The sequence below is a fragment of the Suricata suricatta genome, chromosome 14 (genome assembly GCF_006229205.1).
Source record: "Suricata suricatta isolate VVHF042 chromosome 14, meerkat_22Aug2017_6uvM2_HiC, whole genome shotgun sequence".
Taxonomy (NCBI): Eukaryota; Metazoa; Chordata; class Mammalia; order Carnivora; family Herpestidae; genus Suricata; species Suricata suricatta.
Genome location: NC_043713.1, coordinates 87760073 through 87774120, shown reverse-complemented (window position 1 = coordinate 87774120; position 14048 = coordinate 87760073). Strand labels below are relative to the sequence as shown.

General features: G+C 58.1%; 1 protein-coding gene and 1 long non-coding RNA gene across 10 annotated transcripts in view; one reads left to right on the top strand and one right to left on the bottom strand.

The window, feature by feature from the left end:
- Positions 1–10156, top strand: part of RIMBP2 (RIMS binding protein 2) — a 93963-nt gene extending 83807 nt beyond the window's left edge. For 5 of the 9 annotated variants that reach the window (XM_029921808.1, XM_029921806.1, XM_029921803.1 and 2 more), the window contains 4 exons: positions 2557–2657; positions 2735–2806; positions 6791–6925; positions 8887–9482. In XM_029921808.1, coding sequence (XP_029777668.1) covers positions 2557–2657; positions 2735–2806; positions 6791–6925; positions 8887–9075 — 497 coding nt within the window. In that variant the 3' untranslated portion in view covers positions 9076–9482. Of the gene's footprint in view, positions 1–2556; positions 2658–2734; positions 2807–6790; positions 6926–7426; positions 7618–8886; positions 9483–10015 lie in introns of those variants that run through there. The other 4 variants (XM_029921811.1, XM_029921810.1, XM_029921804.1 and 1 more) reach the window with 2 other exon arrangements.
- On the bottom strand, positions 3542–4745 carry LOC115277586. The gene is made up of 2 exons (XR_003902428.1): positions 3971–4745; positions 3542–3786 (listed from the first exon to the last, which is right to left on the bottom strand). It is a non-coding gene; the product is annotated as an uncharacterized LOC115277586 (long non-coding RNA).
- Positions 10157–14048: the final 3892 nt, after the last annotated feature.

The window sequence follows — 14048 nt, the reverse complement described above, 5'->3', positions numbered from 1 at the left end:
CCCCTCCCGCCCCCTCCCCCCGCTCCGGAGCTGGATGGCGGTGTCCACCTCTCTGTCCCTTTCGGACACCCAGCGCAGGGAGACAGGAGGGAACAGTGTACAGACCGGAAAAGAAGCCGTGGAGTGGCTTCTACTCCCAGGTGATCTGAAAACCGAGAAATCCTCGAAGGACTTGTAACAGAAGACCCTAGAATTAACCAGTCAGTTTATCAGCAAGGTCAGTGGAGACAAAAGCAATCGTCTTTCCGAAGGCTGGCAGGGACAAGTTTGAAATGGAAATTTCAATTTGACGAAGACCTGAAAGGGGCAGGGGGAGTCCGGGGAGATGCGCGCAGGGTCTGCGTGCTGGAGGCCACACTGAGGAAGGACCCTAGGTGGCGGGGCGCCGTGCTTGCGGACCCGGGTGGGAGACGTCCAGCATCCGCAGACTGACCTGCGGCTGCACCGTGACCCCAGTCAGGTCTGCGCAGGGACGCATGTGGAGTCGACGTGCTAGATCAGGACTGTGCGTGAACAGGCGGAGGAGCGACAGTGGCCAGACTTTTACAAGAACAGCGGAAGAGTCAGTGAGCAGACCTGAGGCCGGGCAGGGACACGAGTCCACACCCGGAATCGGAGGGCACAGAGGCACACAGATCAGTGGAACAGAATGGAGTCCGCACAACGGACCGACACCTAACACCGTCCACGGGTTCTCCACAAAGGTGGAGTCGGGTGGGGAAGTGAAGCGCGGCCGTACTCCCACCAAAGCAGGAGGACTAACTCGGAACTGAATACCGTCTGAAGTATGAAAACGGAGACCATGAACCTTCTAGCAGAAAACAGAAAAACCTGGTGGTGATTGGGCAGCACGGTCTTTGATGTGACTCTGAAATCATGACACAGAAAAGGAAAATTCTGGTATTAGACTTCATGGAAATTGAGCCATTCTGGGCTGAGAAAACACCATGAAGAGAAGAGAGAAGCCACGTGCGGACCTGGGGGCCTGGGCATTAGAGCACGTGCTCCACAGGAAGAAGGCAGGTGACCAGTAAGACTGTGGACAAAAGGCTGAAGAGATCCGGGCGCCCGGGGGCTCAGTGAAGAGTCTGATTTCAGCTCAGGTCACGATCTCACAGTTTGTGGGTTCGAGCCCCTCGTCGGGCTCTGTGCTGACAGCCCTGTGCCTCCCTCTCTCTCTGCCCCTCCCCCACTCTCGCTCTGTCTTGGTTTCTCTCAAAATAAATAAATAAATGTCAGAGAAAAGATCGAAGAGATCCTTCACCGGGGAGGACACGCCATCAGTGAGCTACAAATTCAAGTCATGACAGGAAGTCCGGCCTCACCCGTGGGAACGGCCGCCGGGGGCACGGCACGCGGGAGGGAGAGGGGCCAGCGCACCGTGTGCTGGAGGCGGGCCGAGTGGGGCACCCGCTCTGGTCCTCCTGGCACGGCCCCCCGGCCCCCCTGCGCGCTCGGCCCACCGGGGTGGAGCTTCCCAGTCCGTCCCCTCGGGGCCGCTCACGGGGGCTGGGCGGGTGTCACTGCGGTGTCCCTGCTCCGGCGAGTGCGTGGAGCCGCTGTCCCGCGGGGGTGGCGCCTCGCCGGGCGCGCAGGCCGCTGACACACGCGGTCACACGAGTGGATCTCAGGTGCACCGTGCCGACGAAAGAAGCCAGTTTCTAAAACAGCTGCACTGGGGATGAGCCCGTTTAAGTGTTGTTCTGGAAAGGTCAGAGCATTGGGACAGAGAACAGGCCGGTGTCACCCGGGCCTGGAGGCGACGTCGAGGGAGCACCCGGGGAATTCTGGGGGTGACAGGTCAGTGCTACACCTCGACGGCCGCCGGCGCGGTTACAGGACGGGGCGAGTCCCGCGGAGCGCTCCCGGCGCACACGGGCAAGGGTGGATGTCACTGTCATTTCCTCCTGGGGGATTCGTCCCTGCAGCCTGTCCTGGAACACGACGCCCCAGGAGTGCTGTCCCGGCCCCGGGAGCAACGCCGCTTGGTTTCAAGGAACTGGCCGCGGGCCCTACGAGGGGGCCCTGCTGTCTCTACGTTAAGCAGTGACCCCGGGCCGGCGCGGAGGCTCAGGATCTTCGCACAGCTGCCCGCGGAAGGCCCGAGGGCGCGGGACCAACCCCAGCTGCCTCCACGATGCGGGCCTTCTCCGGTTTTCGTGTGTGTGGATCCCGGCAGCCCGTGCGAGGCGCAAGGTGGCTGTGTCAGGGAGAAACGCACGAAAGCCAACTTCCACCAGGAGCGATGTCCGGAATCATCCAGATTTCTTGTTCCGGAGAATTCCCTGCTCCCCCGAAGTCTCCCGGCTTGATGGACACGCGTGGAGATGAAAATGTCCTTGGAGCAGTGGTGGGGAGGGGCTGGGGGGGACTGGGGGGGGGCTGGGGCGCGGGGGACTGTGCCCGGACAGAGAAGCAAAACACGCAGCCCAGGGCGACCTTGAGAGGGCCGCCCGGTCCAGCGGCCACGTGCCGTGCTGCGGGGGGCAAGGGAGCGGGCGCCCCTCCTCCTGAAACCCCTACATGCAGCTTTCTTCTCCTCCTTGTGTGTGACAGAGAGAAGCCGGAGGGGCGGCCGGCACCCGGGGGCGACCCGGAGGGTGGTGGCCCTGTATGACTACGACCCTCGGGAGAGCTCCCCGAACATCGATGTGGAGGTACGTGCAGGGCAGGGCCGGCCCCGGGCACCCCTGGTGCGGCCAAGTGTCACTAACTCGATGTCCTTTGTCTGCAGGCAGAGCTTACGTTTTGCACCGGAGACATTATTACCGTTTTCGGTGAAATCGATGAAGATGGCTTTTATTATGTAAGTTTCCGAAACCTCAGGAAGCACCGTTTCATCCATTTTGTAATCGGTATTCTTTCTTGCCTGTTCCCGTCCCCGAAGTTACATGTGCGCCACGTACGGCTCCTGAAAGGCTAGCCTGCCTCGCCGTCCCTTCCACGGAGTCCTGTTTATTTATTTATTTTAATTTTTAAAAATGTTTTATTTGTTTTTGAGAGAGAGACAGCATGAGCGGGGGAGGGGCAGAGAGAGGGAGACCCAGAACCGGAAGCAGCTCCAGGCTCCGAGCCGTCAGCGCAGAGCCCGAGGCGGGGCTGGAACCCACGAACCGTGAGATCCTGACCTGAGCCGAAGCCGGACGCTCGACCGACCGAGCCCCCAGGCGCCCCTCACCGAGTCCTGTTTAACGCAGAAAGGCCGTGCTGTGCCCCTCACTGTCCCTTCTCTTCCCAGAGGGGTGTCTTCACGTAGCTAGGCTGTAAACGCAGTACGTGTATTCACGTTCTTTGCTTTTAAAAGTGTGTTTATTTTGAGAGAGAGCGAGAGAGCGAGCGCGCGCAGCAGGCAGGGGCGGAGAGACGGAGAGTCCCAAGCAGGCTCCATGCTCCCAGCACAGAGGGGCCTGAACCCACAAACTGTGAGATTGTGACCTGAGCTGAAACCAAGAGTTAGACACTTAACCGACTGGGCCACCCAGGCGCCCCTCCCCCCACATTCTATTTAAAATTGTCTTCCATCCAAACAGATACCAAACAGTTTGCTTTCTGATTATTTGTAAGGTAACCAGTGTGTTTCCGGATAGGAGAAGACAGGCATGTGAATTAGCAAAGTTAACCAAGTATTTCACATCGACAGAATGTAGGACTCCTTCCCGACCGTTCTCTGGACTGATGGCTCTTGGCAGCGCCGGCCCAGGCTCTGGGCAAGGGGGTCCCCGCCGAGTCGCCCTGGGGGCCCGGCCTCCCTCCTGGGTGCTCCTGGGGGTATGGCTCCGGCATTTGCTGAGGAAAGAGAGACGGAGTACCCCCGACACAGGCTGTTTCTGCACCGGCTCCTCCTGTGAGAGCCGCCCTCCGAGCCCACGGGGTCGCGCGGAGATGGCAGGCCTGCGGGGGCCAGGGCAGCGGTGGCGTGAGGACAGGGCCCCCGTCTGGCACCAGGCTCCTCCCCACCGCCTTTTCTTACCAGAGTAGCTGGGAAGCCAGCAAGTCCTTTGTCAGGTTCCTCTCTGGGTCCAGCGGGTCAGTGGTCGGTGAGGCCGCAGCCGTGAAGGGTCTGCAGGTGGGGCGGCGTCAGCTTCGGGTCCTTCACGGGGGCGCGGCGGCAGCCGCAGAGGCCAGGGCGCAGGCCGTGGGCCGGTCCGGGGGACAGAGGAAAGTGGACGGAAGCTGGGGGCTGTGTTACCCAGAGCTCTGGTCCTCAGTTGGGGTGCGAGTGTCGTCCAGGGAGGACTCCCAGATTCTGCCTCAGGTGATGGGTGCCCTTGGGAATGCGGGCGTCGGAACGCAGTGGAGAGAAAAATGTGCTCTGGAAAATACGGGGTTTGAGGGTGTGAACAGGCCATCTCTGAGCCTCTCCAAGACGGGGTGGCATCCAAGCCATTGATCCTGGAAGAGTCTAGTGGCCTCTAGAATGACGCAGCGGCACGCGGCAGAGGAGGCGGGCGTGAGGACAGGGCGGGCAAGAGGGGAAGCCCCAAAGGCTGCAGGCAGGCCCGTCGGCCGTTCTATCAAGTGGGCCCAGGGCAGGGTCCCCTGGACGCCGGGGGCACGGGGCCATCCCGGGTCAGGGACCCACAGGCCGCGTGAGTGAGCACGGCGCCGCCAGGGGCCTGAGTGCGAGGCTGTGCGTTTTCACCGAACACGGTCCCCATGCGCAGGGCGGCCACTCCAGGCGGCCTCCCCCGAAGGAGCGAGTTCGCTGACGCCGGAGGGGGGTCCGGGCTGCGCAGACACTTAGGTGCCTGTGTGCAGATGTGACTGGAGACCCCCGACGTGGGAGAGGTCCCCGGGGCACGTGTCCTGGGGAAGGGCTGTAAGGGACACCCCGAACAGTTAGCTGAGGCCGAGGAGGGAGGAGCAGGGGGTTGCCAGAAAGGGGTGGCGGGTCTCCAGGGTCGAAGCTGGGGCGGGCGCCCCGGGCCCGTGCTCACGGGCTCGGCAGGCGCTCTTGCTGGGGTGGGGGGCGTGGGAGGAACCTGGGGCTACCTTTTCTTAAAATTAATTTTTATTTCTAACTGTAAAAAAACATACAGTTGGCCGTCCTCATTAAGTGGGCTGTCCTGGTGACGGACACATTCCCGGTGTCATGCGGGCCCACGCCGTCCTCACGGAACAGCAGTCAGCCTGTCCCTCCCCCTCCCCCGGACCCCCGGTCCCGGCACCCCATCTGCTCTCCGTCCGCGTGGACCCGCCTGCCCTCGGGGTCTCGTGGACCTGCGGTCCCACCGGGTGACTGGCCTTCCGGCCGCCCGCGCGGAGCACAAGCCCCGCGGGGCCGGGCCGGCCCCTTCCCTGGCGAGGCTGGGTGGCGCTCGGCGCCCTGCTCACACCCGTCCCCGGCACGTGGCTCCTGGAACCGTCCGGTCGTGGGCGTGGTGCAGGGACGCCTTCTCCACCGGTGCTTCACGTCCTGGGTCTGGACCCAGCGGGGGCATTGCTGCCGCATGGAGCTGCGGGGCCGCTGGGCGGTTTTACTCACCGGAGCTGCCGGCAGGCGCTGGCGTCCGGATCGGTCCGGGGTTTCGGCAGCACTGCTCTCTGGGTTTCTTAAAATTGTTGTGCGTTCTGTCAGATCCATGGTAACGGGTGGGGGATGGTACCTTGTGACTCTGATTCACATTTCCCTAAGATGCGGGAAGTATCTGTGCAAGTCCCTTGCCCATTAAAAAAAATGTTTATTTTGAGAGAGAGCGAATGTGTGTGCAAGCAGGGGAGGAGTAGAGAGAGAAGGAGAGAGAGAGAATCCTGAGCAGCCTCTGCTGCCAGTGCAGTGCCTGAAGCGGGGCTTGAACCCACGAACCGTGAGATCCTGACCTGAGCTGAAGTCAAGAGTCGGACACTGAACTGACTGAGCCGCCTGGCGCCCGCCTGGTTTAAATCGGTTCCTCGTTGTGTCGTTGAGACTCCTCTCGTGCTCCGCACGGTGACTGCCTGCTGCTTAGGCCCGTAACCTGCACATACGCTGCCCTCCTGCGCTTCCCTCCCCACACTCCAGCTGTGCCCTCGGCGCGGCTTCCGGGCTCGAGGGCGTCGGCTGCCCCTCTCACACTGTCGTTTCCTAGACCCGTAAAGACAGACACAGACTCCCACGTGGACTGGGGGGACCATTTCGGACCCGGTTCTGGGCACTGGGGGCAGGTTAGTGTCGGCGGCCGAGGGGAGGGGGTGACAGGGTGGCTGTGGCCGGCTCGGTGCAGCGGTCCTTGGGGCGGCGACCTTCGCTGCGGACCTGCGTGGCTCTGTAGTGAGAGAAGGTTCTGGGAGGGAAGCGGTATCACCTCCAGGGACGTGTCAGCAGGTGCGTTCGCCCCCCTGCATTGTTTGAATTTTTCTAGGGAGCCCGCGGTTGCGCCCAAGTCGGAGACGTGTGCGCCGCTGTCTTGCCCTCACATCACCCAGGGATAGGCTCCGTCCGCTGGGCCGCGTGCTGCACAAATCCACATAAATCATGTTTCTCAATGCTCCGTGGGGATTCCCAGGCCGGCCGGGCTCGAGGGCCGCTCCGTGAGGTGATCCCAGCGAGTGGGGCTCAGGAGCGGCCTGAGCCCCTGGCCCGAGACACCGGTGCCTCCGCTCCAGACCAGGCAGGCCAGACGCACAGCTCAGGGAGGGCTGTCCGCACGTCGCCAGGTCACTCCTGTGACCGGGTCGTTTGGAAACTCCGGGGTCCTCTCGCAAGTTCTTGCGCTTCTGGACCAGCACAGGCCCCCCCCGGGCCCTCGCGGAGCTGGAGCAGGAAGTCAGGCTTCGGACAAGCAGAGTAATCGCTGTTCTGTGTCTCCAGGGGGAGCTGAATGGGCAGAAAGGCCTGGTCCCTTCGAACTTCCTGGAGGAGGTGCCCGACGACGTGGAGGTCTACCTGTCCGACGTGCCCTGCCACTACGCCCAGGACGCACCGCCACGCTCCAAGGCCAAACGGGTAAGCAGACGCTCCCAGCCTCTCTGACCCGCGTCCCGCTCTGCCCACACGGGCTGCCACGGCCCTTGTGCTGAGGTTTTGTGTCTTGGGCCAAAGAAGCAGGTGCCCTGACCTTCCCTCCGCCCTTCCCTGGGGTCGTGCCTAGAAATTCTCACGTCAGCTTATTTATTTCACAAAATCAGACCCTCTCGATTGTTCTAAATCTGCCATTCCTCACGAGGGAGCCCCCTCCTCCAGCGCAGACACGCATCCCGGTGCGGCTGAGCGCGCAGGGGATGGCTAGGCCGGCCGTCCGTCCGTCCGTCCGTCTGTCTGGCGGCCGCCTGTCCCGCCAGGGCCTCAGACCTCTTGCCAAAGACCGAAGGGCTCCTAGAGCGTAACTGACGGCCAGGCGACACTCGTGTTAGCGTCTCATTTCATTTTACCCCATCACTGCCAGTTCTTATATATTATATTTTTATATATATATTTTTATTTCTTTGCTCATCTGCTTGGAAACAGAAGAAGAGTGTTCATTTCACACCTTAATCAGGCACTGTAGCCTTCACGTAAGTGAGCAGCTGAAGATACCTATAAAGATACCAACTTAAGCTCCCTTACACGGACGAGTGCAGTAGACTTAAGGCTTCACTGTGGGGGTTCAAAAGAAAAAAAAAAAAGAAATATGTCTCAAAAACTCATTGGACCTAAAATATTAGGCCGTTACTTGGCCTCAGTTGTAAAGCAACTGAATTCGTAGTAGAAAAATCATCTGGAAAAATCATTGACTACTGTCTCCATTAAGACTATTTCAAAGGCCAACATTGGGAACATATTTCTTAACAGGCTAACTGTTCGTTTACATAGAGAATGTTCCAGTGTCTCCTCGTAACTGGAGCTGCATATTGCATTGTTGGCCTCTCGGAAAAAGCACAAGAAAACCACCATGTTTACGTAGGATTCCCTATGCTCTAACAGTTAACTCGAGATTAAGCAGATGAGCAGTGGGCGTGAAGCCATCTAGAGTGGCTGTGACCACGCGGCGGCCGGCTGGCGTGCCAGGCCGCCCCTGCTCGAGCCCCCGTACCCCAGAGCGCACACATGTGTCCTGAGCACACGCGCGTTTGCCGCGAGGCGGATCTGTGGCGGCCCCAATGCAATAGTGAGGTCACGAGGCACGCAGCTCCAATGGCCGCACAGATGGTATCTTCAGGTGACCTTTGGGATGCTTGACTAGGTGTTTTCCATTGGAACCAGACCTTGATTCTGAATCCAAGCAAGCTTGAAGCCCTTGGCTCCTATCACGTGCCCACCGGCCACCCGACCCTCGAGCTAGGCAGGGGCGTGGCGGGCGGAGGCCCAGGGGCGCAGGCGCAGAGGACGCACAGGCTCGCCCTGCGCTCCGTCGGCAGAGCCTCGGCTCCGGTCACTCGGACGTGACGTGAGAAGGGCCTTTAAGCTTCCTTTGATTGCAATTGAGGTTCATTTTAGTTTTTATTTTCTTTCAACCGGTATGCCATTTGCTCGAGCGCCCTCTCCCCTCCCCGGGCCGCCCTCTGCCCTCCGCAGGGTCGGCGCCCCCGGGGCCCCAGCCCGCAGAGTCCCCTCCGGAGCGGTTGCTCTTAGATCACCGAGGGCTTCTCTGCCAGTTTTACTGTCAACCTGTCTCAAGTAACACCCCCCACCCCGCTTTCGGTCCTGATTTACCGAGTCCGTCACTGCCCGGCTTTGTTTTGCCAAAGCGGCGGCCCTCCTCCCCCCAGCCCTGCAGACAGAGAGAGGGCAGAGCAGACGCTGGCTGGCTGTCCCCCAGGCCCGGCGCGGGGAGGGCGGGTGCTGCCCACGGCACCCTCCGCACCCCGGAGGAGGCCGCGGGCCACCCCTGGCCTTGCCTGGTGGGGGACGGGGACAGTGCGGTGTCACGGAGCGGATGGGTGTTGTTGGCGCGCACGCACTCTAAACTGTCACACTGTACCTACTAGGTTCCTCCCGAGGGTTCAGGTACAGCAAGGAGCGCGCCATGCCCCCCAGCCCATCTCCATTCGGGGTCACCTCCGTCATCTGTGGGTACTGGTAGTCCTGGGAGAGGCAGGGAAATGTCCTCGAGAAAGAAAAAGGGGCTGCTTTCCAAAGGCAAGAAACTGCTGAAAAAGCTGGGTGCGGTGAAGTGACCTGTGCTTCCGGACGCCCCGCCTCCGGAATTCTCTTTGGTCCCAAACTAGGGCTCTCACGACTCCAGCACCTTCCTAGACGAACCCTCCCCTCCCCCGGCACCGGCACGCCAGTGCTCTCTGCGCGTGCGCTCTCGGGGCCGCAAGGACAGAGAGCGGCTGGTGCCCCCCACCCCCAGCCTCCTGCCCGCTCTGGCCCGGGGGGCTGCCTGGAGGCGGGGGCTCCCAGGGCTCCCTCCCAGTCTCCGTGCGCTTGTCCTCCGCCCCTGACCCCCTGTCCGAATGCTCGCCTCTGACCGTCACTCACTCCCACTGTGGTCTTGAAACGCCCACTCCAGCCGCCTTGATGTTCTGCCTTATGGACGCACACTGGTCTGTACTGTCTAATAAAGCCGCAGTGTCCACTCTGTGCCTGTTTGCATTCCGCGCTCTCCCCGCACCAGACACAGGCTCCGGAATCGCGTGTGCGTTCCGAGTCCCGGCCCTGGTCCTTCCCAGGCGAGCCGGTGACCCACCGTAGAGGGAGTCTGTTCGGACTAGAGCAGTCCGACCGTAGAGGGAGGGAGGGAGTCTGTTCGGACTAGGTCCACTCCTCCAGCCTCCCTCCAGGCCCATGGCTTTCCGTGTCACCGTCCACGGCAAATGCTTCTGTCAAGTCCGCATTTGTCCAGTGCCCCCCCATGCCCCCCCCCCCCGCAGCGAGCCCGGCACACAGCCCGGCAGCCCCGATGCACAAACCACACCGCACCCCCGAAACCTGTCTGTTCACATCGGTTCCGCGCCGTCTGCACCCCTGGCGGTCCAGCGGGGGGGGGGGGGGGGGGGGGGGGGGGGGGGGGGGGGGGGGCTGCCGAGTCGCTGGCGGATGTATTTGGTGGTTTCTATTTTGTAATTCTTGTCCACTTGTAAATTGTTTTTACTCTTTATACATCCTTTTCAGACTGCCTTTCTTTTGTAACTTCTGGAAGGTTTATAAACGAGTGAGCAAGCTTCCCCACTGTCTCCAGATCCTCTCTTGTAAATTGTAATATATTGGTATGTGGTCCATTTATTAAAAGGAAATTACTCAGCGTGTGGTTAACTACTTTGTGCGTGTGTGCGCGTGTGCGTGTGTGTGTGCACGCTCAGCTCGTGTCATATTTTACAAAAATAAAGTTTGTTATTTTCTACAAGGCCGTGTACTCTCTCTCTGTTTCCAACACTTTCCGTCGGAGCAGCCCCCCGGAGTTCTCCCGCGTGCGCCCGCCGACGGTCCGCTGGGGGAAACGGAGGCAGTGGGCGTGCGGGGGCATTTCTTGGGCACGAGGAGCGTTCACACGCAGCCAGGGCTTCGAGGGTGAACCGCAGCCGTGTTTGAACACTCCCCTTTGGCGACTCCACAGTTCAAATGATGAGCCTGGGGAGCGCCGCACAGTGTCGTTATGGGGGAGATCTAAGCCGAACCCCCCGGGGCGGGAGGGGCACGCAGTCCTAGTTACGCACGATGAATGAACTTCGAAGAATTAATGTAAAACAATCTAGATTCAGTGGCATGCCTTAAGTTAGAACTTCTAGGCCAAGAAATACTGATTTCAGAAATTAAAGTCTTCACGGCGGTGCAAAGGGGTATTGTGCGGCTACACATTGAGAGGTGGCTGAAATGGTGAAGTTTGCCCTGTATACTTTACGGCAGTAAAAAAAAAAAGTCGATGACAATTTCTACAAAAAAAAAAAAAAAGTAGCAAAGGTAGCTAGGACTAATGTTCCTCTAAATCTTTTGAAAAAACTTACAAATTTCCCAAAATAATGTAGGCAAACCCAAGACAGCATGAGCTGCACTGAGCTTTGGCAAATGCTACTGGACACTTAAGGAATAAATGGTGCTGACTGCATCCACCAACTAGAGAGAAGAAAAATGCCAGCCCCTCAGGCTAGCAGTGTCCCGACGCCAGACCAGACAGACATTACGAGACACCTGCAGACCCAGGGCACCATGAAATAAAATCCTAAACAAGACGCTAGCAGGTGACACCCGGCGGCAGATGACAGGGACACTGCCCGGCGCCCAGCTGTTGCTCAGCCTGGGAATGAAGGCTGCTAGAACATTCTGAAAATAAGTCAGCATACTTTGCTAACAGAACAGAAGAGAAAAGCTATCTGATCATTTCAACAGATGCAGGAAAAAGCACGGGGCAGAATTCAATGCCTGTTCGAGAAACTGGGAAAAGGGGATTAATTTCAACTTCCTAAAATTAACAGCAAACCCCGTGCTTAATGGTGAAAACACTGCCTCCCTCTTTCCCTCAAAAACAACACACGGGTGTCCATTTGACTACTTGTGTTCAGGGTCGTACTGGGCTTCCGGCCAGCACACGAAGGAAAGAAAAGTCATCCGGTTGGGAAAAGAAAGGAGCAAAACAGTCTATTTGCACGCGACGTGATTGTATGTAGAAAACGCTAAGTGATCCACAAAAGTTGGTTGGACTCATAAGTGCATTGGGCAAGGTAACAGGCGTGTGTGCACAAGAAAGGTATTTCTATAAACTAGCAGGACCAATTAGAACAAAAATTTAAATAGAAGTGGTACAATAATAAATTAAAATATATGTAATTATGTCAGCATCAAAACCACGAAATATTTACAGATAAAGTTAACAAAATATGAGCAAAACCTGTATACTGAAAAATGGACATTGCTTAGAAATAAAACCTCTTACACAGCGCGTGCTGCTGGTTTAGAAAATGTAATATTGTTAATTTCCAATTTCCTCCAGCAGATCTATTGATTCAGTGAAACCCGAGTCAGAATCCCAGCGTTTTCTAGACACTGATGAGCTGGTTTAAAACATGATACAGAAAATGCAAATGATCCATGATGAGCCAAGACAATTTTGAAAAAGATGAACATGGTTTGGAAAGACTCACATTGCCTGATTTTGAGACTTGTCAGCCTAGTGATCGGAACCGTTGGTGTTTGTGTAAAACGCAGACATCGAAATCAATGGAACGGACCAGGGAGTCCAGAAGTAGACTCACACGTGATGTGGCGCCTTCTGCAACGAAGTTACCAAGACTGCTCCGTAGGGGAGAGAAATGCAATACCATCTTTTCTAGAAATGTCGTGGAAAGAGCTGGTTCCAAGGGAGGAGGTGGGGTCTGGCCCTTAAGTCGTGAACAAAAATTGATCCCAACAGGATCACAGTTGTAAATGAGTAAGTTAAAACTATAAAACTTCTAGGAGAAAGTGGAGAAATTGGGCCAGAAAAAAATAAACCCTGATGACTGGACTTCATCAAATTTAAAAATGTTTTCTCTTTGATTGATACTTAAGAGAACAGAACAGCCAGCCGGAGTCTGGGAGGACATGGCATAATGCAACGCAGCGTCTCTGGCAAAAGAATGTCTAGAAAGACATTTTCTAATTCAGTAACCCAGTTTTTTAAAAATGTGCAAAGGATTTGAGCATTTTTTACAATTTTTATTTTGAGAGAGAGCAAGGGCTGGGGAAGGGGCGGGGGGAGACTGGGGCTCAGGTCCGATCTCATGGTTAATGGTTTGGGGCCCTGTGTCGGGCTCAGTGCTGACAACTCCGAGCCTGGAGCCTGCATCTGATTCTATTTCTCTCTCTCTCAAAAATAAACATTAAAAAAAAAAGGGGGGGGAGACGGAGAATCCCTGGCAGGCTCTGTGCTGTCAGTGCGGAGCCTGACTTGGGGCTCCATGTCACATGCTGCAAGACCATAACCTGAGCTGAAATCAAGAGTCAGATGCTCAACCAACTGAGCCCACGCAGCGCCCTAAACAAAGAGTTTATAAAAGAGGTAACAATGGCCGGTGTGCAAGCCAAAGATGCTCAGTATCATTCACCAGCAGGGCACACAATAACCAAAATGAGAGGACATTATACATGCACTGCAATGGGTGTATTTAATCTTAGGTTGGATTTTTAAGTTGTGTGAAAATTAAAAAGACCAACATCATCAGATATCGGTGAAGACGTGGGGCGGCTGGACCCCGCGTGCAGGGCAGAGCCCTGCGCGCAGGAAACCCCCGCCCGCCCAAGGCGCTTAGCACGCGGATCTAGGAGTCCTGTGTCTGCGCGTCTGCCCAAGAGGAATAAAAATACATAGAGACCCACGTCAGGGCTTCAGCAGAAAGTCTCAGTTCATTGTGACAGCCCCGAATGTGAAACACCCCGAGACCCCTGTCTTGATGGGCGCGGGCCCGCCGCAGAGGCGGCACCGCCAGGGCGGCCCGTGCACCGGCAGGACTTCGTCTTTGAACCACTAGTCGGAGGAGCACAGAGGGCGGATGTCAGGGTTCTAAACTCCAGCGCAGGGGGAAGGCACCTCATGGGTTGCTTGGGGACCAAGTGGGAAGGACTCTTTGCAGAGGGGCAGGGAGGGAACAGACATCTTTCTGTCGAAGATGGCAGAGAGAGTGGAGAGCACGCCTTTGCCAAAACTCAGCCGACTGGGTAAGCTGAGAGGTAAACCATAACCCAGTAAATGGATGTAAAACAGAAGCTGGGTGAGAGGGAACCCGACGGAAGGGTCCAGGAAGGCGCACAGACAGACCGCCCGAGACTGGGAAGGGCGAAGACACCCAATCGTGAAGGCAGGTCTCCACGCCTGGGAACAATCCCTGAAATGGTGGCCCGGCCACTTCCGGGGCGGGTGGTGGCCCCCGGACCAGGAGCAGCCCTGGCGGCGCTGCAGCTGAGACCCTCGGGTCCCCCTCCGGAGCGCTGCAGCTGAGACCCTCGGGTCCCCCTCCGGAGCGCTGCTTCCCGCCGCCCCGATCGCGGGTGGGTGGGACCGCGGGTGGGCGGGGCGCGGACGAGGGAGGGCTGGCCGCGCCTGCGTAGCCAGCGTCCAAGAAGGAAGCCCGGTGGCAGGACAGCTGGTCTCGGGTGCGGCCACAGGCGCCGCTGCCGAGTGGGTGGCTCGCCCCTCTCCTGGGGCACTGTCGCCCCTGTCGTCGGCAGCCCTGCG